Source organism: Equus asinus, chromosome 21, assembly GCF_041296235.1.
Source record: "Equus asinus isolate D_3611 breed Donkey chromosome 21, EquAss-T2T_v2, whole genome shotgun sequence".
Lineage (NCBI taxonomy): Eukaryota > Metazoa > Chordata > Mammalia > Perissodactyla > Equidae > Equus > Equus asinus.
In genome coordinates, this window is record NC_091810.1 from 19,389,535 (window position 1) to 19,414,611 (window position 25,077).

The window sequence follows — 25,077 nt, forward strand, 5'->3', positions numbered from 1 at the left end:
AGTTGGTTGAATGTTGGCTTATTCATCAGTGCCCATAACTATCTGAGCCACTTAAAATTCTGAAGAGGTAATTCAGGGCATTTAACTAGCAGAACTGAGATTTTAAACTCTTAAGTCCTCCTTGCCAGATGGCAGAACTCCTAGAATGAGGTGAAGAGATGAGTGGTAACAATTTTATTAGTCATAATCTCTTGGCATTGTTCATTGTTTGAGCAGGGGTTATTGGACTTCTGGGACCAAAGCAAGAACAGCGGCTGCCATTTACTTTTTGGTTTCCAGCCTACCTGTAGTGGTAATTAGATTAAAAAAAGAAAATCTCTTGTAAACCTGGATTTTATTACTTCAGAAGATGAAGGCATTAAGCCTCCTTAACTGTTAATGAGATTACTTTAGCAAGCTTCTTGAGTAATTCTTGAATCCACAGTCCATATGTACACAATGGAGTGACCTTACTAGGAAAAGGGCCTAACTAAATTACGTAAACCCTATAGTGTTGTTACCCTTGCCTGACAGAAACTTTGTAATGATGGCGGTGGTGGTTGCCATTGATTCTGGAGCGCTGGAGAAGTACAAAGTAGTTATCCTTGAATGCAGGGAGTTAAATAGGGCTTGGAAGGGGTCACCTGACCTGTGTCCTAGATCGCATCTCACCCCTTTCTAAAGAGCTAACTTTTTCCGGTAATCTTTATGGCCAGTTTATATTTCTTTTGCTGAAATTTTAACCAATCTCTTATTTAAAATTTACCAGACACTTTACAACCCGACACATTAGTTTCACTGGGAGTTTTCCTACACATATGATACACGTAAATATATTGGAATTAGAAGCAGTCTCTCCCTAACATGCGAAGAGCAGTCACATTGATAGATCAAGAATGTTGAAATGAATGTGCAATAGAGGCAGAACTGGCTTCTTCCACAGTGGGGAGGGAAGTCAGTTGAATCTTCGCTAGACAGGATTTTGCATGTCCATACACAAGAATTATTTTCCGTTGCCATCAGTTATCTACAGTTTGCAGAGCTGTAACGTAGCTCGAAGGCAGTGAATGACTGGAATCCTGGAAGAGTAGCTCTAGAAAACGCAGAGTTTTTAATTGAAGCACAAATTTTTCCTTATACTGAGTTACTCTTAGTATTGTGCTACTGGGAACATGTTGTTTACTGTATGAAAACAGTCTTAAAACTTTGTTTTAACCATTTGCAGTATGATTCTAAAATGTATTTTTACAGGATTGATGACATTTTGAACTATGACTTAGGTGTTAAAGATTGCTAGATAAGTGCAACCTCAGCTATTTGAACCCTGCTTCAGAGTCACAAATAGATGTCCTAACGATGGCCAGCTACTCTATTGAGTAAATTAGTGTACATTAATAATGATAACCTAGAACTCCACTTAAATTATCTTCAGAGGTGTTAAAAGTAATAGTAAACTAAGACTGGTGTTAATTATAACATCCTAAGGTGAGGTGGAGTGGTGGTGGGGGTGGTAGGGGTCTTTGATTTTTAAAGGCATGTCATGGGAAACAGGCAAGAAAAGTGAAGGAAAAAAGGGTAGTTGAAATGGATATTCTTTTTTTTTTTTTTCGGTGAGGAAAATTGTCCCCAGGCTAACATCTGCACCAACCTTCCTCCATTTTGCATATGAGACACCTCCACAGCATGACTTGATGAGTGTTGTGTAGGTCCAAGCCCAGGATCCGAACCTGCCAACCCGGGGCTGCTGAAGCAGAGTGTGCAAACTTAACCACTGTACCACTGGGCTGGCCCCTATCCTTTGTTTTTATAACCCACCCTCCCTAGAGGCTTCTGCTTTTATATTCAGTTAATATTCTTCGTCTTAGTACTCTTTTGTGTCTTGGAAGTTAGAATGATGTCTTTTGGCTATATTTAAGAAAGTAGCATCTTTTATGCTCTATCAAAAGCCTTTCTAGAGTATGGAGTTTGAGAAGAAACCAATCTCTTATTTAAAATTTACCAGACACTTTACAACCCGACACATTAGTTTCGCTGGGAGTTTTCCTACACATACGATACACGTAAATATATTGGCAGTAGCAGACTAGGAGTATCATGTTTCCATGTTTGTATCCGGGGAAGGGAGAAGGTGAGAGGAGAGGCTTGCACCGTCCCCCAGCCCTTGGTATTGTTGTCCTGGCCAGCTTTTCTGTGCATTTCAAGTGATTCCCCAGGGTGCCGTTCTTGAGCAAGCTTGTACGCTTCTTGATGCTCAGTTTGTTGGGTGTAGATGTATTACTTTTATAATCCTTGCTTTACTGAGATCTTTTGAATTTCAGGTAAAAAACATCAGAATGAATTTCAGCTTCTGGTGAATCAGGCCAAAAAAGGATACAAGCAAGCTGTTGGAATGTCAAAAAAAGAAGTAACAAAAAAAGAAGATGAATCTCCAAAAAAGCTATTATCTGTATGCATGGGTAAGAGACTTTAAAAACAGAAATGTGTTGAAATTCACTGTTTATTTTAATATAAAAAGAAAGTAAAACCAAGAGAATTAACTTTGGACTTTTTAGTTGTTTGAAATGAGAAAAGGTATTTTTAGACATATAACAGTTGTTGAACGTAAATTAGGTTTATTACTCTGGGAAAAATGATTAGGAGAATGTGCTGAACAGAGTTTCTAAAGTCTGTCTTCCTTTCCGTTAATGATAAATCTGAAGGTGCTTAGTTGGTTAAGCTTGAGGATGTTTTCCAGGTGTAGGATTTAGTGCTGCACACCCTCAGATGTCCTCAAAGACAATAAATTATTGTTACAGGTCACTGGTATTTATTTTGGAAGGAATGTTCTACTAAAAAATCTAAAGCTAATATACTTGGTATACCAATACATAGCACATTCCTTAATTTTGACCCATTTTTAAATTTGAGATTAATATTATATTTCTGTTGCCAGGACTTTGGGCCAGTGAACAAAGAGAATCATAATGGAATAAAGTACACCAGAAAAATCCTTATTTTTTTTTATTGTTGTAAAATATACATAATATTTATCATTTCAACCATTCATAAATATACAATTCAGTGGCATTAAATACATTCACAATGTTGTGTAGCCGTCACCACTGTCTACACCCCAAACGTTTTCATCATCTCCTGTGAGATCTCTGTACCCATTAAATAGTAATTCTCTCTTCCCCTCTCCCTGCCAGGCCTGGTAATCTGTATTCTACTTTCTCTGTCTATGAATTTGCTTGTTCTAGGTACCTCATATAAGTGCAATCATATTTGTCCTTCCATATCAGCTTATTTCATTAAGCATGATGTTTTCAAGGTCTTTTTGTTGTAGCATATATCAAAATGCCATTCCTTTTTATGGCTGAGTAATATTCCATCATATATATGTACCACGTTTTGTTTATCCATCAGTCTGTAATGGCTGCTTTCACCTTGTGGCTACTGTGAATAATGCTGCTGTGCAGATTGGTGTTAAACATCTGTTCAGGTCTCTGCTTTCCGTTCTTGTGGACACATCCCTAGGAGCGGAGTTTCTGGTTCATGTGGTGATTCTATGTTTACCTTTTGAGAAACCATCAAACTGTTTTCCACAGGAGCTGCACCATTTTACATCCTTGCCAGTAATGCTTGAGGATTCCAATTTCTCTGTATCCTCACCAACACTTGCTATTTTCCGTTTTTGTTTTTTTTACTACATATAGCTATCATCGTAGGTGCGAAGTGGTATCTCATTGTGGTTTTGATTTGCATTTTCCTATTGACATGATGTTAAACATCTTTTCATATGGTCATTAGCCATTTGTTTTTCTTTGGAGAATTGTTTGTTTAAGTCCTTTGCCCTTTTTTTTTTTGGTGAAGAAGATTGGCCATGAGCTAACATTCATTAACAATCTTCCTCTTTTTGCTAAGGAAGATTGACCCTGAGCTAACATCTTTGCCCATCTTTTTCCATTTTGTACGTGGGATGCCACCACAACATGACTTGATTAGGTGTGCATAGGTCCATGCCTGGGATCTGAACCTGTGAACCCCAGGCTGCCAAAGCAAAGGGCATGAACTTAACCACTACACCACCAGTCTGACCTCGCTTTCCCATTTTCTTAATTTGGTGGTTTGTTTTTTTGTTGTTGAGTTTTAGGAGTTCTTTATATATTCTGGATATTAATCTTTTACCATATATATGATTTGCAAATATTTGTACACATTTTCTAGGTTGTCTTTTTACCTTCTTGATGGTATCTTTTGATGCACAAAGGTGCTTAATTTTGATGAAGTTAAATTTATCTATTTTTGTTTTTGCCTGTGCTTTTGGTATTATGTCCATGAAGTTGTTGCCAAATCAGCGTCATGAAGATTTTCCTCTATGATTTTTCTTAAGAGTAGTTGTAGCTTTTATGTTTAGATCTGTGATCCATTTCAAGTTAATTTTTGTATATGGTGTAGGGTAAGAGTCAACTTCATTCTTTTGCCTGTAGATAATCCAGTTTTCTGAGCATCATTTGTTAAAAAAGCTATCCTTTCCCCGCTGAATGCTCTTGACATCCTTGTTGAAAATCAGTTGAGGGGCCGGCCCCGTGGCCGAGTGGTTAAGTTTGCACAGTCCTCTTCAGCGGCCCAGGGTTCGTTGGTTCAGATCCTGGGCACAGACCTACACATTGCTCATCAAGCCATGCTGTGGCGGCATCCCACATAGAAGAGCTAGAATGACCTATAACTAGGATATACAACTATGTGCTAGGGCTTTGGGGAGAAAAAAGAAAAACAAAAAAGGAAGATTGGCAACAGAAGTTAGCTCAAGGCCAATCTTCCTCATCAAAAAGCATACTTAAAAAAAAGAAAAGAGGAGAAAATCAGTTGACCATATATATGAGGGTTTATTTCTGTACTCTGTGTTCTGTTCTGTTTGTCTATATGTCTGTCCTTAGACGAGCACTATGCTGTTTTAATTACTGTAGCGATATAATAAATTTTGAAGTTGGGAAGTTTGAGTCCTCCAACTTTATCCTTTCTTTTCAAGATTATTTTGACTATTTGGGTCCCTTGAGATTCCATGTGATTTTAGGATAGATTTTTCTCTTTCTGCAAAAAGTGCCATTTAAGTTTTCCCATCCATGAATACAAGATGTCTTTCATTTATTTGTCTTTAGTTTCTTTCAGCAAAGTTTTGTAGTTTTCAGCATACAGATCTTCCACCTTTTTGGTTAGATTTATTCCTAAGTATTTTATTCTTTTTAGGTGTTATTGCGTTCCTTATTTTTGTCATAAATTCTCTTGGTGTCATTTAGTAGGTTGCTGCCTGAGTGTATACCTCATGGTCTTTGTGAACAAATTGAATTTGTTAATGCAGTTGTTAAAGGATATTCTTAGAAAGTAGTTTAGCTCCTAAGAAAACTCACTTTAATATCTTGGATTAGGAGAACGTTTTTGTTTATTGGTTGAATCTCTCTGGAAAATGATTGATTGCTTGTGCTCAGAGGTTGTATATCATATGTTCAGAAATGAGTGCTACTGGTAGGTTGCTGTGCATGAATGCTCCTGTCTGAGAAGGGCGGGAAGTGAGAGACGAGGACACACACTGACTCAAAAGCCGGGGGTTGTGTAGCATCATACAACCATTATACAACCAATTTTTGCTGTTTAGGGTAAACTTGCTCATTGAAGTGCCAATGTAAGTGAACAAGACGCATGTTCTCCCAAATAAAACCTTCATCTGCTTTTGCTGCATGTCTTTGGGGAGGTTGAGTCAGAGCCTCATTTTGGGGGCTCTATTTGAAGTCCTGTTCTGGGATCTCAGTTACCTATGGAGGATAACTGACTCTCATTGCCCACAAATCGTTGAATGATATTTATCCCCAAGAGGGAATTTATCTTTTAGAAGCTTCTGTAAGAGAAGAATATAAATCAGGTGCAAAAATAAAAGATAGTTTTAAGTTGAATTCCTGCTCCCTGATTTGCCAGGTTGATTGCGTTCTCCCGGCCAGTTGAGTGATAGATTTGCTTGGGTTCACTGAGTTTACCGGGTGATTGATTCCTCTTAACGTGGTCCTGGGTGTCTTTTTGCAAGAGGAGATCCTCGAGATCCTGGATGGTTGTCTTGGCTTCTTTTTTCCCTTTGCTACATAAACATTAGAGAGTACAGTTTTGTTTTGGTAAGGGTTAGGCTTGTCGAAAGCCAGGCAACACCAGGAGCTTATTTTGAGAAATCATTCTCTTCTGATGTATGCTGTTCTCCAGGATAACAAAAACATAATTATTTCTGGAAAAATCTTGACTATATGGACTTGGAAAGGTTTTTTTTTTGAAGAAGTTGTCTTATTCTTTTTCCATGAGTTTTCTCTTTATAACAAAACCTTGACAATTCTTTTTAGTGTCCTTTGTTAAAGGTCACTTACCTTTACGAGCGCACTGGATGAGTGATGTGTGAAAGCTCTGCTTTTCTATGAGGAAACTCATGAAGAGGGGCTCTATACGATTAGCACATGTGGTTTGCATGTTAAGTCCCTACTCAGTTCCTGAATCTTACAGACAGCACAACTGAAATCCCAGCTGAGTCCTGAGACAGACTGTGAGGGAGCATCCTGGGCACTGAAGACTCCTTCATGGATATTGTTTTCTGCACTCATATTTACAGATACTTGGTCATAACTGCATGTCACGTTCTTGGCAAACACTGTGTCTGCGTCCCTCCAGCTTTCCTGGGCCTTTATCTTTATCTGCAATAAGAGACCTCAGAAATTGAGAATATAACAAGGAATACATAGAAATGTGACATGTATTGGATCAACTGGAAATATTGGTTATGTCTGATCAGTTTTCCTTTTCTATAGTGAGTATTAGATTCTGTGTAACAGATTTAGAAAAAAATCCAGATAGAGTGACTATCATATAGTAGTCACTGACAAATATTATGGTTCTCTTGTTAATTGAATATTTAATTCTTTTTTGTTTCTTATGTTTATCAGTGCTCTCTGATCTGTGAAATATGCAGAATCCTTTAGTAATACTGTAAATAGAAGCCTCATTAGAATTACAGAGTTCTCCCCACTCGTGGTTTTAAAGGAAATTTTGTTTTTAAATTAATTAATCTGGAAATACATGGGATGGACAGTATAATTAGAGGGTACCATTGCAGTGTTGATTCTTATTCTCTGGCTGTCACTAGAGTTTTGGAATCAATGTTACTTAAACTTCTATTTTACTAAGTATAAGTAGCAATATTAAAAGTTGTGAAAATAATAAACATACAGATGTTGTAGATTTTAAGGTACTCTTAAATATTTCTCTTTTTTTCCTTTCTTTCATTTCTTTTTTCCTTTTTAGGAGAGGAAGATAATAAAACGAAATTCTCGGATGTGCCCTTGGTAACAAACCACTTCCCCCAGTCAAAGCTGGACTCCCCAGGGAAACTGGAGCCTGATAGATCAGATGACTCTTCTAGTTGTACTGATATTCAAATCGAAGCTTTTTCTTCACCAGAATCAGATTCATGGAACAGGTAAGAAGCTTGGAGCAGTGGATTATTTTAAATTTCTGTTTCTTATGCCTGCTAAGATAGATGGACAAAAATAATTAGAAAGTAACTTTGAGGCACAGTGCAGTTCCTCAGTCACCTTCCATTTCAGTCTCCTTTCACTGCTTCGTGACTTCACAGTGATAGCAAGACAGGATGTGGGAGAGCATGTGCAGCAGCCACAGCGTGGCTTTGTTTTCGACGCTGCAATCTTTGCTAGGTGTTTATCATGGGGTTGGAAAATAGCGTGATAGGCAGTGAAATTTTTGTCAAGACAGTGAGTGAAGGAGATAAAGACAACTCTAGTAGAAAATGGAGATGACCAGAAAGGCAGTGCATAGGAGAGTAAAACAAAGAAGGAGCAAGTAGAATGGATGGGGAAGCTTTAAAAATGACACATCTGGAGGTGGGTCATTTTCCCAAATGATTTTTTATAAGGTGTTTAAAAAGGTGCTGTATTTTTAAAAGATGTCATACTGTTAAATCATGATATATATACCATTTTGTGTTCTGGTGTTCCACTTAGATCATAAATGCTACTCATGTTTCTTACCTCATCTTTAAAACAGTTTTTTAGTGGGTGCACTGTTCTCTTGTGTTTCGATACTATGACTGACCAAACTCCTCAGTTTCTGTTGGATGTCTACGCTTTACCCAGTGTCTACTTATACACCTAGAGCTGTGGTAAAGCCCTCCTTATACAGAGCCTTTTGTTTCTAGTGAAGTATTTCCTTATCGTTAACATCATTTTGACTGTGGTTGATGGGGGTGTTGCCTTCCGAATGAATTATACCAGTTTTAAATGCTACCAGCAGCAGGTGACTATGTCTTGGAAATTATTTCATCTTTGATATTGTTCATTTAAAAATTGTTAACAGTGCTCTAGAATAATAGATTATGTGTAATCTGAAATCAAATTAAGAAACTTTTTTATAAGAGGAGTATACCCCAAAACTCTAGGGTTCTTGGGAAACAATTTCAAATTATTCAGAATCAAGTATTTAGAAGGGAAAATCTCACCTCACCCCTAACATCTTCAAAGTCAAAAACATAGTATCTCAAGTTGGGTACAGGAAAAACACATGGCCTGAGTTTTCTCTAAGAGTGTGGTACTGCTGCACAGTTTCTGTAGATCAGGCCATTCCTGCAAGTCGTATAGGCAGTATTTGTTCTTAAACACAGGTCTTGTAGGGATACAGGGTAAAAATGGAGGAAGTAGAGTCCAGGGGAGAAAGAGTTAGCTTTTAACCACAGTCATGGGATACCTGAATGTTTCAGAAGGCCAGGGTGAAACAGGATATTCTTATGAACTTGGAGTCAGGGGAATGGGGGAAAGTCCAGTGGGAAACACATGGCAGCAAGATGGATATTTATCTGGTGGTGAGAGTGTGGGAAATAGGATGAGTTTGTTGGAGATATTGGCCTTGGACACACTTACTGGCATCACTGAACTGTGAGAGGATTATTAAACCATTAAAAAAATTTTTTTAAAGTAAGCTCTTATATTCTGTTTCACATTTTGAATTAGTTATGCATGTGTGTATGTCTTTACACACACCCCTCCTCCCACTCTGATTCAGGAGCAGGCTGTGGAGGAGTAAGGATGCAGCTGGAAGCAGCTGTGGTGTCGCAGGAAAAGTAGTAGATTTACAGCTGAATGGCTTCGGGTCAGGTCTGCTGGGTGATTTGGGAGTCAGTCTTTTGAAGCTTGCTTCCATATTTATGAAAAGCACATAAACATATCTTACATCTCAGATCTGTTGGGAAGATGAAGTGAGATTACAGATGTGAGAGTCTTTGATAAATAGATGATTATTGTTGTACTTTTATAAGGACAAAATCAATTATATTTGAACTTTGCCAGAGAACGTTGTGAGCCTGGGCTGTGGAGTTGCTTTCAGACGTCACTGAATGTGGCCTCAGCCGGGCACTCACACTGAGGTGCAGTCTTCTAGTTTACTCCCGTTACATTTCCCACGGCACCTGTTCCGGACCAACTGCCTGTGTCTGTTTCTTCACTTCCAGTAGACACCTTGTCTCCCAGTCCACCGAGGACAGCTAGTCTGACCTGTCTTCCTTTCCTTTTAAGATTTCTTGTAATTTCTAACCTCTTCTCTCCTTTTAAGTATGAGAGAAAGACATGTTTCTTAAGGTATTTCTAAAGACTCTTCTTTCCTGTCAATGATGAGATAAAGACATATTATTTCTTAGGACAAATTCATCCACCTCCTCTAGCACATTGTTCTGTCAGTCGTTCCTTAAGTTTGCTCTTCAATGACACCTTTCCCTCAGCCCTACTTCGATCTCTGTCTTTTCTTCTTCCCACTAAGCAGGAAGTAATTTTGACTTCCTCTGTGAATTTCTATAGCAGTGTATATGAATTCCATAGCAGCTGATTGAAATCAAATCCTGTCTTGTGTTATACTTATTTGACTATCTTTGTCATTGCTATTATTACTCGTTGAAGTCCTTAAGAATTGAGTCTCACTCATTTTTAAAAAAAATCTCCTGCCAAAGGTCTATTATAAGACCTTTATTAAGTGAATGATTTATTGATTCTAAGACATACATTTTTGGTTTTACATTTTAATGTCTGAAATTGCATGTGTACTGTAATCAATGGTGCCTTACAGTTGCTATGAGCCAGGTTGCAGGCATGCTATACTTGTCAGTGTGTGAGCATTATGGCTCTCCAGACTGTCATCATTTCAGTTGAGTTACATGTATTGTTAGCATTACGTTGGTTTGCCATTTAAAAATGTCTTCAACAGGGGCCACTCTGGTGGTGTAGTGGTTAAGTTCGCACACTCTGCTTTGGTGGCCCGAGGTTCGCAGGTTTGGATCCTGGGCATGGACCTACACACAGCTCATCAAGCCATGCTGTAGCAGCATCCCACATGTAAAGTAGAAGAAGAGTGGCACAGATGTTAGCTCAGGGACAATCTTCCTCACCAAAAATAAATAAATAAATAATAAAATGTCTTCAACAAAATAAGAGACAAAAAAAGTTATTGTGTATAAAGAAAGCCACAGAAAATGCAGCAGGGTGTAAGTTTGCTGTGAGGGTAGTATTCATCATTTGATAAATGACTGCAATTTCGTATTTTCTTGCAAAATAGTTGAGTGATTTACAGGACCTAGGAAAGCGAGATATCCGCAGGTGTCTAAAGACTTGTTCCATTTTGTCAATGAGGTACAGTGCAGAGGATTGCCTTTTTGTTACGTGATCGACTGAAGGCAGGAGAAATGGTCAAATCCCTTGAAATAGATGGAAGAAATTTCAAAGCCATAATAGCATGACTTATTCACATGTTGCAAAAGACTATTGTTAGAGTGTCGAACGTCAGTTTGTTAGACACTTCTTACTGTCTCTGAACAGAAGCTGCTTATCTCTCAGTCACATGCTATGTGATTGAGGAAAGGAACAAAATCCTGAGTTCAGTTTGCAGAATGGGTGTCAGTGGCTTAGATGAAATTCCTGGAGACAGTCGTCTAGGACTTTTGAGAAGTACTGTATCTCCAGTGCTCTTGTGGTACAGAGGATGGCTTTGTAAGGGAAAACTCACACCTCATAGATACTGAGTCACAATACAATGAAGAAGAATCGGGCTCCGAATGTGAAGGCATTTTAGGAATACTTTAATGAGTTTATTTCAGATCTTTTTATGTAATATGCACAACAGTGGTATGAGATAAAACCTTCTGTCCACAGATATTTAAAATGTGTAAAACTTAAACATTCTAAGTGAAAAGGAAGTATAGTTAAATTGATCTTAATTTTTTCTCTCTTAGTGACATAAAATAATGGTTTGTCTTGCCATTAATGTTGTCTTAGATTTTTGAAATGCGGTATCTGAACATGAATAAGGTCCCTGACTCACTTCAAACATAATTTCGTCACCTACTTGGAAACTCATAAAGTAGGTCATAAAACTGGTTGGTGGTAACCTGACAGAGGGCTGTCACAGAGCATATTGATCCATTGCTTAGTGCCAGTGTTATTTGGTGACTCCAGAATCTAAATAGTCAAAAGAGATACCCAAGTGATTAGGGTAATTAATACTATAGAAATGAAGAAAAGAATTAAAAGTGAGAAGGGATCCATCACAACCAAATGCTTTTAGTAGAATCATAGTATAGCAGAGATAAATGGTCTTTATTTATCTGATCTTCTTTTTATATTCTAAATCAGCTAGAAGTGAGATGGGGTACTACACTTAGTGACTTTGTTGAGATACTTTCTAACCCTAAAATTCTGTATTGCTATTATTTTTGGCAAGTGTAATAGTTGGTAAATTATTTGTGTTCCTTTACCAGTTGTCCATTGTGGATCATGAATCAACCTTCTGGATTCTTTTCTTTTTTTGTATATTGAAGTGTTCCTATCTTTATCCCTTTAATTTTTTACAAAAACTTTCTCATTTTTTTCTTTTTATGATACTTTTGTTGCTTTTATTGTAAAACCCTACATTTTCAAAAATACTTTTAAATTTATGTGTTATGCATGTTTATTGTGAAAGTAGGAAATTTAGGTAAACAAAAAGAATAAAATTCCATAATTTTATCAGCCAGAAATAACTTCATGGTAACACTTTCATATGTACGTCCTTCTAAAGATAGATGACCGTTTTTTTTTTTATTCAGGTTATGAAAGTTAACATCCTTGTGAAATTACAGTTGTACATCATTATTAGTCATGTTGTAGGTACACCACTTCACCCCTAGTGCCCTCCCCCCCACCCCACTTTCCCCTGGCAACCACCGATCAGTTCTCCTTGTCCATATGTTAACTACCACCTATGAGTGGAGTCATACAGAGTTCGTCTTTCTCTGTCTGGCTTATTTCACTCAACATAATACCCTCAAGGTCTATCCATGTTGTTGTGAATGGGACGACTTTGTCCTTTTTTGTGGCTGAGTAGTATTCCATTGTATATATATACCACATCTTCTTTATCCAATCCTCAGTTGCTGGGCACTTAGGTTGGTTCCATGACTTGGCTATTGTGAATAACGCTGCGATGAACATAGGGGTGCATGGAACTTTTGGAATTGCTGATTTCAGGTTCTTAGGATAGATACCCAGTAGTGGGATGGCTGGGTCATAAGGTATTTCTATTCTTAACTTTTTGAGGAATCTCCACTGTTTTCCATAGTGGCTGCACCAGTTTGCATTTCCACCAACAGTGTATGAGGGTTCCCTTTTCTCCACAGCCTCTCCAACATTTCTCACTCTTGGTTTTGGATATTTTTGCCATTCTAACAGGTGTAAGGTGCTATCTTAGTGTAGTTTTGATTTGCATTTCCCTGATGATTAGTGATGATGAGCATCTTTTCATGTGTCTATTGGCCATCCGTATATCTTCTTTGGAGAAATGTCTGTTCATGTCCCCTGCCCATTTTGTAATTGGGTTGTTTGATTTTTTATTGTTGAGTTGTGTGAGTTCTTTGTATATTATGGAGATTAACCCTTTGTCGGATAAATAACTTGTGAATATTTTTTCCCAATTACTGGGCTGTTTTTTTGTTTCAATCCTGTTTTCCCTTGCCTTGAAGAAGCTCTTTAGTCTGATGAAGTCCCATTTGTTTATTCTTTCTATTGTTTCCCTCATGTGAGGGGTTATGGTGTCCGAAAAGATTCTTTTGAAGCTGATGTCAGAGTGTACTGCCGATATTCTCTTCTAGAAGCCTTATTGTTTCAGGCCTAATCTTTAGGTCTTTGATCCATTTTGAGTTTATTTTAGTAAATGGTGAAAAAGAATGGTTGATTTTCATTCTTTTACATGTGGCTGTCCAGTTTTCCCAGCACCATTTGTTGAAGAGACTTTCTTTCCTCCATTGTAGGCCCTCTGCTCCTTTGTCGAAGATTAGCTGTCCATAGATGTGTGGTTTTATTTCTGGGCTTTCAGTTCTGTTCCACTGATCTGTGCACCTGTTTTTGTACCAGTGCCATGCTGTTTTGATTACTGCAGCTTTGTAGTATGCTTTGAAGTCACGGATTGTGATGCCTGCAGCTGTGTTCTTCTTTCTCAGGATTGCTTTAGCAATTCGAGGTCTTTTGTTGCCCCATATGAATTTTAGGATTCTTTGTTCAATTTCTGTAAATAATGACATTGGAATTCTGATTGGGATAGCGTTGAATCTGTAGATTGCTTTAGGTAGTATGGACATTTTAACTATATTTATTCTTCCAATCCATGTTCATGGAATGTCTTTCCATCTCTTTATGTTGTCGTCAGTTTCTTTCAAGAGGGTCTTATAGTTTTCGTTGTATAGATCTTTCACTTCCTTGGTTAAATTTATCCCAAGGTATTTTATTCTTTTCGTTGTGATTGTAAATGGGATTGAGTTCTTGAGTTCCTTTTCTGTTGGTTCATTGTTTGTGTATAGAAATGCTACTGATTTATGTATGTTGATTTTATACCCTGCAACTTTGCTGTAGTTGTTGATTGTTTCTAATAGTTTTCCTATGGATTCTTTGGGATTTTCTATATATAAGATCATGTCGTCTGCAAACAGTGAGAGTTTTACTTCTTCGTTGCCTATTTGGATTCCTTTTATTTCTTTTTCCTGACGAATTGCTCTGGCCAACACCTCCAGTACTAAGTTGAATAGGATTGGTGAAAGTGGGCACCCTTGTTTTGTTCCTGTCCTCAGAGGGATGGCTTTCAGTTTTTGTCCGTTGAGTATGATGTTGGCTGTGGGTTTGTCATATATGGCCTTTATTATGTTGAGGTACTTTCCTTCTATACCCATTTTATTGAGGGTTTTTATCATAAATGGGTGTTGGATCTTGTCGAATGCTTTCTCTGCATCTATTGAGATGATCATGTGGTTTTTGTTTCTCATTTTGTTAGTGTAGTGAATCACGTTGATTGACTTGCGGATGTTGAACCATCCCTGTGTCCCTGGTATAAATCCCACTTGATCATGGTATATAATCTTTTTGATATATTGCTGTATTCGGTTTGCCAAAATTTTGTTGAGGATTTTTGCATCTATGTTCATCAGTGATATTGGCGTTTAGTTTTCCATCTTTGTGTTGTCCTTGTCAGTTTTGGGGATCAGGGTGATGTTGGCTTCATAGAATGTATTAGGGAGTGCTCCATCTTCCTCTATTTTCTGGAATAGTTTGGGGAGGATAGGTATTAAATCTTCTTTGAATGTTTGGTAGAATTCTCCAGGGAAGCCGTCTGGTCCTGGACTCTTATTTTTGGGGAGGTTTTTGATTACTGTTTCTATTTCTTTACTTGTGATTGGTCTATTCAGATTCTCTATTTCTTCCTGATTCAGTTTGGGTAGGTTGTATGAGTCTAGGAATTTATCCATTTCTTCTAGGTTGTTCAATTTGTTGGCATATAGTTTTTCATAGTATTCTCTTATGATCCTTTGTATTTCTTCGGTATCTGTTGTGATTTCTCCTCTCTTGTTTCTAATTTTATTTGAGACTTCTGTCTTTTTTTTTCAGTGAATCTGGCTAAGGGTTTGTTGATCTTGTTAATTTTTTCGAAGAACCAACTCTTTGTTTCATTGATCCTTTCTACTGTCTTTTTTGTTTCAATATCATTTATTTCTGCTCTAATTTTTATTATTTCCCTCCTTCTACTGACTTTGGGCTTTGTTTGTTCTTCTTTTTCTAATTCCATTACATGTCGTTTGAGGTTGTTTATGTGAGATTTTTCTTGCTTATTGAGGTGAGCCTGTATTGCAATGAATTTCCCTCTTAGGACTGCCTTTGCTGCCTCCCAAATCATTTGGTACGGTGTGTTTTCATTTTCATTTGTCTCCAGATAATATTTGATTTCTTCTTTAATTTCTTCAATAATCCATTGTTTGTTCAGTAGCATGTTGTTTAGTCTCCACGTTTTTGGCCCTTTCCCAGCTTTATTCTTGTAGTTGATTTCTAGTTTCATAGCATTATGATCAGAAAAGATGCTTGATATTATTTCAACCCTCTTGAACTTATTGATGCTCGCTTTGTTTCCCAAGATATGGTCTATCCTTGAGAATGTTCCATGCGTGCTTGAGAAGAATGTGTAACCTGCTGTTTTTGGATGAAGTGTCCTATATATATCTATTAGGTCCATCTGATGTAATTTTTCATTTAATTCTATAATTTCCTTGTTGATTTTCTGTCTGGATGATCTGTCCATTGGTGTTAATGAGGTGTTGAGGTCCCCTACTATTATTGTATTGCTGTTGATGTCTCCTATTAGTTTTGTTAATAGTTTCTTTACGAATTTTGGTGCTCCTGTGTTAGGTGCGTATATATTTATAAGTGTTATGTCATCTTGGTGGAGCGTCCCTTTTATCATTATATACTGCCCCTCTTTGTCTTTCTTTATCTGTTTTGCTTTGAAGTCTACTTTGTCTGATATAAGCATGGCAACACCTTCTTTCTTTTGTTCATTATTAGCTTGGAGTATTGTCTCCAACAGAAGAATCACACCATTTTATAATTTTTTATGCTTTTTTTTCCCTTTTAAGAGAAAAGTCATACTGTTTTAGGTGTAATGTGAGTGCAAATATATTGGGAATTGTTTTTTAATTAATGCAGTCACGCTGTAATACAGAATATAGATCTCACTCTTATATTGTTGAATAAAGACATTGGTTTTCTTTGTGTTACAGCAAGAGTCAAACTTACATAATATGGCAGACTGACAGCTAAGAATAATCTTATTTGAAGATCTAATAGGTATATCCAATCCAAATAATTATTAGGATGAAGCTGTTTTGTTGCTAACTTGATTCTTAATTCTTAAGTACTTTTATAGAATGTGAATTATTCGTCTTATATTGATTCTGTCTTGCCAGCCTGAAGATAGATGATAAACAAATCGATAAGAATTTTGGAATTTTGTATAACTTCTTGCTAGATGATTTCCAAGAGATAAAGAAACTTGTCCAAATTTCTTTAAATTATGTTATTGTTCTTCTTAATCAAGAAGAGAGAGCTTTTGTTCCCCAAGTTTTGGCAAGCAGAGAAAACTGCATTTTTATTGAGTGCTAAGTTTCAAGAAAGGATGCTTTTGATTATGACCCTAGGGGGGAAGCTTTATCTTCGCACAGAGATGAATAGTAGTCATGCTTCTCCTTGGAAGAATCTTTAGATTATTTTTGAAAAATATTCGAGCGCTTCACTTCTAGGCAGAAGAAGTTAAAGAGAGATACTGTTTCTTTTGGCATACCTGAAGAAAGTTGAATAAGGTCTGTAGGTAATACTATATCGATATTCAGTTTCCTGATTTTGATAATTTTATTGTCATGTAGATGATTGTACTTGTTCTTAAGAAATGCACACTGAAGTGTTGAAGGGGCACGATGGCGGCAGCTTACTCTCAATGATTAAAAAAATCAACCGTGTTCGGTAGCATTAAGCATATTTGCTGCAAGTGTTTTTGCTGCATAACTAATTGACTGTAACACAATTTTGCCATAAAAGATAAAAAAGGAAAAAATAGAAGAGGGACATTAAAATTAATAACAATATTAAAAAGACTTTATGATGAAAAGTAGAAATACAAAAAATATTTGAATACATTTAAAATGTGTGTAGATTCATCGCAGTACTGTGCAAAGAGCTGCTTTTATTTTGTGGGTTGTACCTAAGCACTTGTTGTTGTCAAAGTCTTTCGTGAATTAGTAGCCGCTGCTTTTATATTTTTGCTGTAGCTTGGTAAACTTTTGGTTTTGACAGGTGGGAGAGATGATTGTGTTCACCAAAGGATTTGCAAACTGATGTGTTATCATTTTCTAGTGTGTATGGAATCTTGTTTTACACTGTCTTATTTCACACTTCCTATAAATTTTCTCATGTGTTTTCTATCAAGTCAGTATAGGTAGTTGTTATGATCTACTATTTTAAGGCCACCATGTCTATTCATCACTGTATAGACCAGTTTGAGGGCTAAGATTTATATAATATAAAAATGAGAGTAGTGTGAGAACTTCATCAGTGTAGAAGAAATGTAACCAAACTGTCAACCAGTTATTTCATCTTTTATGGCAAAATTGCCTTATGGCCAGTTAGTTTTGCTGCGAACATGCTTGCGGCAAAGACATTTAGGGGGAAACTACCTAGAACCAAAAACAACCTGTATTGTGTGTGAGTCTATATACACATACGCATGCACAAACACACATAAATACAAAGAGAGAGAGAGTGATAAAGCAAATGTGGCAAAATGTTAATTAGAAAATCTGAGTGAAGGATATGAGTCATTTTCTATAGGTTTGGAATTATTAAAATTAAAAAATTTATTAAAAAGAGTCATTGTCCATAATCAAAGAAATTTGTTTATACTAGGAGATTTTTCTAAAGGAAAGATTTAATACTTATGATTTATTGACCAAAAAAAAGTGGTAGCCGGGAGTCCACGTGGGATGGTAAGTATAGTTTTCTTTTATTTCAGTCAATCTGTTTGTGACCAACCCCACATAGTTATGTCTGCTTTGGTGTTTTAGAGACTATGGGCTAATGAAGCAAGGACTATGATTTCCGTACTCACAGGAGTATTCACAAAGACCAGCCAATTTCACCACTTGGTACTTCCATGAACCTTCTTGTCGATGCTAAGTGTTGGTCATAAAAGAACCTCAGTTAGAGAAGGTGTGAATGAATACATTTAACTTTTTATTTACAATCCTTGGCAAAAACAGTCACCTCTTCTCTGATGCTAAGTTACTAGCAGCATCTTTGTGTAGGAGATCCAATACAGACGCGGGCACTTTGACAAAAAGTCTAATTAGCCATTGGCCATATCTTGATATATTTTGGTACAACTTTTCTTCACTTTTCAGTCTTTTTTGGAAGAACTATCTATCTAGAATTCTTAAGAGCAAGAGAGCAAAAAACAAAAACGTGAAGAAATGTCGATTACCATTTGTTGGAAAATTTAAGGAGTAATTAAATTTCAGCCTTTCCTAAGTTCTGGGTAAATTGGAGAATGATGGGAAAATTTTAAGAGAAAAAGCACCATTGTGACATTCATCTAAGGAATATCAAATCCTAGCACCATCACCCTGTTGCTAAGACCGAGCTGAGTTTATTGCATGTTGAAGGGAAGATGAAACACCACCTCTATCGTCAGAGTAGCCTCTTGTAGCCAGAAGGGCACAGTTGAGATGTGTGTTGAGACTGTGAAGTTTGGTTTCAGGCAGGTCTTGGTTAGGATTGAATAAACCTAATAGTTCAGAATTGGTGAATACGGCAAGATGAGGATTTTGAGGTGAGGGGTTCAGAGAATCTTGGGAGCATGTCCTTTCTATTGAAAAGCTGGTGGGTCTTTCAGGAAGTTTTTGGACTCAACAATGAAGTTATTCACAACTTTTATCTTCCTGGAGAAGAGTCTCCTGGAATAGTAAAGTTATATCGATGAAACAGTGGATGGTGAAGTCTTGTTAATGTAGGCAGTGAGGTGTGTGGTTTCTACAAATGTTATCTGAGTGCTAAGAATATTACATGTGTTATGTCATTTAGTCACAGGCAAACCCATTTTAGAGATGTGGAAATGAAAGGTCAAAGGAGTTAAATAAGTTTCTTAGGGGTTGTACACATGGTATATGGCAATACCAGCATTTGAACCGAGAACCTAGGTCAGCTTGACCTCAGAGCCCAAGTTCTCCTGATAATGCTGCTATGGCCAGGCCAGCTTGCTCTTCACATTCTTGAAAGAGTGGGAATATGCAGTTCTTGAAATGGTTGCGTTTCCTGAGAGGCAGACCCTGAGACAAGGATTTGAGTGTAAGTAGTAAATTTAGAAAGTGGAGGAAGCACTGTAGGGAGTGGGGAAGTGAGACAGGAAAGGGAAACATTTAAAGGGGCATGTTATCAAACTAGATGTCACTGTGAACAGCTGGAGTTTAATCCTCCTGGGAACTGAGAGCTGGTTTAAAACACTCACCTGAGTTATCCCACCCAAGGGGGAAGGCGCAAAGGAATCAGTCATTTGGTTGGGAGCTGCTCCCTGCTGCTTCCAGACTTCCATGCTGGTGACAGAGCAGGCTCTGGCAACAAGAGGACACCTCAGGCATAGGCGCTGACAGTTGGAAGTCAAGCCTGGTACACTGAGGGGCTAAGTGTAAAGGGATGGGGCAGGGCACCAGTGGGATCTCCCAAGGCAATGATTCCAACTGAAGCTAGGAAAATGGTTTGGTTTTACATCTGGTTTATTAGTGCAATTGGGCTGCTGCAGGCTTTTGCCTGTTTCTCCAGCCCGAGAGAACACAGGAATGTCTGTGGGCATTCCAGACCTTCTTTGCACCTCTGTGCACCTGCTTGCCAAGCACACTTGCCCGTTGCTGCCAGGAAGAGCAGAGATGAGGATGGCTGGGGGCTGTTGAAGAAGTGATAGATAAGCAAATGTCAGGGGGAGAATGGGACAGATTATCTACAAAGCTCTGAGACAAATGAGTCCTCAAACTGATGGGAGTAAAGCAAAGTACGAAAGAATCCATCATCAAAGTGAAGTTTAGTAACATGCTTAATATGCCTTGGGCAGAAAATCTCAAGAACCCAGAGTTCTTTGATTGTTGGGCATTTTTCCTCATTATGCTGCTCTGTTTCTCCTTAACAGAGGTAAGAGTACTATTAACGGGCCTTGTGGTGTATACAGACATCCTCTCCCACTTCTGAAGTTACTTTGTTGGGTGTGGCAGAATAAGCCTGCTGGTCTCTTGTTAGAAAGTCTTTAGAAGTACCTTATTAATAGGTGACAACATTGTGTGGCTTTGAACCCTCCTTGGACATTAAAAAAAAAAAAAGCCAACCTTCTATTGGGCAGTTCTAAGGGTAATTATATTTAAATGTTTTTTACTCAGGATTGTTTCTTCATGCTTAAGAATTAGAAAGTAGTATTTTGAAGTGTACTTATACGTACTATTTGATTTGCACTGATGTGTGGACCTTAAATACTTCTCTAATCTATAGCTGGTTTCTCCTTGACTTATCATTTCAGAAGACTTTTCCCAAATCCTGCTTATCTGTAGCTTAGCATAATTTGTTTTTCCTGTCATGTTAGTTCTATGTCTTTGTCTTAAAATGGATGGCAAATGGGAGTCAGGTTTCTCACTGTTGGAGTGGGAGATTACGGACAAGAAAGGCTAAAACTATCCATGTGGTACTGGATTAGAATTGGAGACCTTAATATGAACTCACGTTTAGCGTAATATAGACTCACATAGATGCATGCAGACATATTTACAGATCTGTGTATGTAAGTCAGCTAGTACACATGCATGTATCTCCTTGCTCTGTCAGCTCCCGAGCCAAGAAGCAGGAGCGCCAGTTAGGACCAGCACACCTAGTGCACCAACCTTGGTTTCTAACGACAGCCTTCAAAAGAAGGAACCAGTGCTTCTTGGAGAAATGGCTGACTTCAGAGCTGGGGCAGGAATCAAGGAAGTGCTAGAAAAAGAGAGAAATAGGCGGAGAGACAGAAAGGGGAGAGGGGTTGAGAAAAGAGAAAACAAAAACCTGACAGTCACTGTCTCAGCCAGATATCAAGGTCAACATCAACGGCAATGTTATGTTGATGGCATGTACTCTGATATGGTGTGATGGGAATGACACTTTACCTCTGTGGTCTTCCTCCCCAAAACTCAGTGACCTCAGACAAATTGTGAGAAAAACATCAGACAAACTCCAGTTGAGGGTCATTCAACAAAATACCTGACCAGCACTCCTCAAAACTGTCAAGGTCATCAAAAACAAAGAAAGTCTGAGAAACTGTCACAGCCAAGAGGAAGCTAAGCAGATGTGAGGACTAAATGTAATGTGGAATCCCGGATGGGATCCTGGAACAGAAAAGAGACAGGTGAAGACTGAAGAAATTCAAGTGTGGATGTTAGTTAATAATAATGTACTAATATTGCCTCATTGGCTGTAACTAATGTATCAGACTACTGTAGGATGTTAAGGACAGAAGAAGCTGGGTGTGGGGCATGTGGAAACTTTCCGTACTATCTTTGCAACTTTTCTGTAAATATAAAACTATTCTAAAATAAAAAGTTTATTTTTTAAAAGTACATTACAACATCAAAATAAAGAGGGATATTGGTGTGAAAATATTCAAAGAATGTATTGAATATTGGAAAACCAAAGTCATCAAAACATTATTTTCTTCAGTGGTAAATTGGACAGTGTTTCTGGGTTGTAAGAAGTTTATTGAACAGTTCTTCTTTCTCTTTCACTTAACATGTTACGTGTAGTTATCTAAATTAATTAATAAAACTTTTAACACATTCTATAAAATGCTTTATTATTTAGTAGTATGTTAAAATTTAATCCATAAATGTAGCACAAGGGAAGAATTCTGTTTTTGTCTCTGTTGTGTGATGTTTTTAATCAGTTTTGCGTTCTTGTGCTAATATTTTTACTTGATAGAATGATTTCACCTCGGAGGATGTAGGCCAGCCTTTACATTTCATCACAAGGGAGAACATGCACAGTGTACAATATGCTGCATCCTCTTCAGTTACCATGTTTTTGTTAGTGTAAAAGTGATTTTGATAGTAATCCTCCAAAAACAATGTGAAAATATAGATAGTTTTATCTTTTCTCCAATACTCAATGCTAAAGGATACTCGCTGTTAAATGATAAGTTTTATTGTTTTTTCTTTTACTCTCAGGCAGTTCATGTTAGCACCTTTTGGGGTTTTTTATTATGCATTTTCATTGGGTCATCTGATGAGCTTCTTTATAATAGCTTTTGTTGTTTTTTAATAAATTCTTGATTTTTCAGCATTCTGAGTCAGTCCTAAGTGGCAAATATTTTTGTTTTTACCAAATTCGTGAACTGCCATGATATAAAGGTCCTCTGTAAAATAACTTTGCACCCTTCAATTTCCTGTGTCAGGAGAGAGTTTTAAAATTCTGTAGTAGATTATTACTTGTGTATCTAAAATGCTTACAGAAATTGGCAGTTCCTTCCAGGTTCCATACTTGTCAAATGATACCTTCCTTGTCATAGCTTGTAGCAGTGTCTGATCATCACCCAGGGTTTTGGCACAATGACTGTAGTGTTGAGAGTTTGGGTTGGCATGATGATAATACTTACATAAGGTTGAATTTTTTAAAGTATGTTTTCCCTTTTTAGTTTTTCAGACGTTTTTGTAAACTTTATAGACATTCTAGTCCCATATGCTTCTGCATATATTTGGCTAGATTCATAAAACCGAGATATCTTGACTGGCTCAGAATTCAGTTCTTCATTTGAAATAAAAAGGGGTAGCCAAGAGTGTATTTTTCATATACTTTGAGAAGAGTAAGTATGAGACCTTGAAGGAACTATAGTTCCTTCTAAGTGTTAGACATCCAATCAGTAACTATTTTGGATCAACACTCCCAGACTGCAAATGTGGGCAGCTAGTTAAGAGCTCTCTCTAGTTCAAAAAAAAAGGAAAAATCTGAATCGTTTTGGCCTTGTTCTGGTGAATGAAATTAGATGGGATAGGAATGATATGTAATTTACATATCATGCTATTGGGATTTGGTATTTTTAGTCAGTTGATCAAGTTTATAATCTGTTGCAGTCACCTTGAAGTTAAAATCAGATCTTTTTTCCTGCCTTCTCCTTTCATACCACCTTTGCTTCTGCATCAGAGGAGCCGATGTTATAGAGTCTCCTTGGAGGTCTTCAGAACCTGGGAAAGAGCATGTTAGGATAGAATACAAACATTGTCAAGTTAGAAGGTAGCTCAAGAAGTCACTAAATCTAGTAACTTCATATCTCGGGTAAGGAAATGGAGGCCCAGAGAGGTGATGTGGCCTGTCTAAAGTCATCCAACCAAGAGAGTTGAAGCCAAGAATTCTTGGCCGAGGTTTTTTCCCATTACAACATGAATTGCATCAGAATTTTTGTCTTAGGCACCATTGCTTCTTTTGTTAGGAGCATTTTAATGGAGTTCGAGCATCAGTTCAAAATATCAAAACTGATCTCAAATAGATATGAATGACTGTATGTTCTGGTTCCCCTGAGGTAGGCTGGTTTCCATTTCTTATCTTGGCATCATTATTAATAATACCCTATATTACTCCCTAAATTGTCTGGGTTTTGATGATAGATTATATTTGCCTTGCTAGAAGGACATGCAGTGTTAGTTTGCACATCTTCTCTGTTCTCTTTACTCCCACACAAATAGTCACGTTCTGGAACATGAGTACTTATTAAATCGCTGATTTTGCTTACTTCTATTGATTTTACCACGTAGGCAGTGCACATTGTTCTTGTATTTCAGAGAGATTCAAGCGTTAAAGCATGCTAGGCCTCAAATGCAGAGGCTTGCTTGTTACTTAGTTATTTATTTTAGGTAATTCTGCAGAAGTCAATTGTAGAAGCCTTTAAGATGTCGTTAATGTGTGCTTCGGTATGCTTCTCTTGTCCTTGTAAGCACATTTTATTTTAGCCATTTATAACCTGTTGTTGGAGTATGGGGAATAGTACAAATAAAAGATTAAAAATATGTATCAGAACATTAAAATTTGGGGTAAATATAGTTCTGGAGGGATAATTCTTTCTCATGCACTAGATCATTTAGTCTAACACGTCATTTTATGTGGGAACTGAGTCACAGGGAGGTTCAGTGTCCACTGCCTAAAATGCAGCAATACATGGTAGTTTTAAAATTCTTCTCTTCCTGAAACAGATCGTAAGACTGGAGTTTTATGGCCTAAACTTTGACTCTCTGTCTGGTTTCTGTAGTGTGGGTGGTTGGTATTGGCCAGGCGTCCCACATTTGCCCAGTTGAATGTCCTTCTCAGGATAGATTATATGGAAGTTGGCCTGGCTGTGCAGAAGACACGAAGTCTCATCATGAGCCTCGTACCCAGCCGCTCGGTCCCTGTTATCACAGAAACTTGTCATCAATGAAAGCTTCTTATGTGATAGACGAGATTTTCATTTGAGATGCTGCTTCTCCTTATGGGCTGAGTATTGTAACCTGTTGCTGTGATTTCATTACCTTTTTGTATTTGGTTTCTGTTTGTATCGGTCATTTATGCTGCTGACAGTCTAAAGAATAAAAACAAAATGAAGCATCCTAATTTTGTCCCTGTGCCCATTTAGTTTGAGTTTGATTCAGTTATCTAATTGTAGTGGTGAAAATTTTGCTAATTAAAAAAATTTGCTCTTACATTACACTCTCAGAGTTGATGTCTTCTTTTGTTTCTTAAGTTTGTAAGTTAAACATAAGCACAAACTTTTAATTATATTTTGAAATTGAATTTTTCCGGAGAGCCAAGAGAACTCCAATGTTTGGAATTAACCTAATGTTCTTTTATTTCTCTTCCTTAAAAATGAACACACACTACTTTTCTTCACTTTTTGTAAGAATTTAAAATTAGTGACCTAAAAGGTATACTTCTCTGTTTAATACAGTTTCCTAACTCTTTTCCTCGGCACATAGAAAATGATAATATTTGTGTGTCGTAACAAGAAGATGCTGGAGGCCAGAGATGCCCGCCATGCTTAGCTTTGGCTATTCTGGGTCCTTTGCCTCTCCTTAGAAATTCTAAAGTCAGCTCGTCAGTTGCTAACAAAAAAGTCTGCTGTAATTTTGGTTGATTACATTGAATCTACAGATCAATCTGGGAC

At 37.4% G+C, this 25,077-nt stretch overlaps 1 protein-coding gene across 5 annotated transcripts in view; it reads left to right on the top strand.

Moving 5' to 3' along the window:
• RAD18 (RAD18 E3 ubiquitin protein ligase) overlaps positions 1-25,077 on the top strand; it is a 160,038-nt gene that overhangs the window by 94,620 nt on the left and 40,341 nt on the right. For 4 of the 5 annotated variants that reach the window (XM_014857934.3, XM_014857933.3, XM_014857935.3 and 1 more), the window contains 2 exons: positions 2,298-2,435; positions 7,294-7,468. In XM_014857934.3, the coding sequence (XP_014713420.3) occupies positions 2,298-2,435; positions 7,294-7,468 (313 nt within the window). Of the gene's footprint in view, positions 1-2,297; positions 2,436-7,293; positions 7,469-21,089; positions 21,505-25,077 lie in introns of those variants that run through there. The other variant, XM_014857936.3, reaches the window with a different exon arrangement.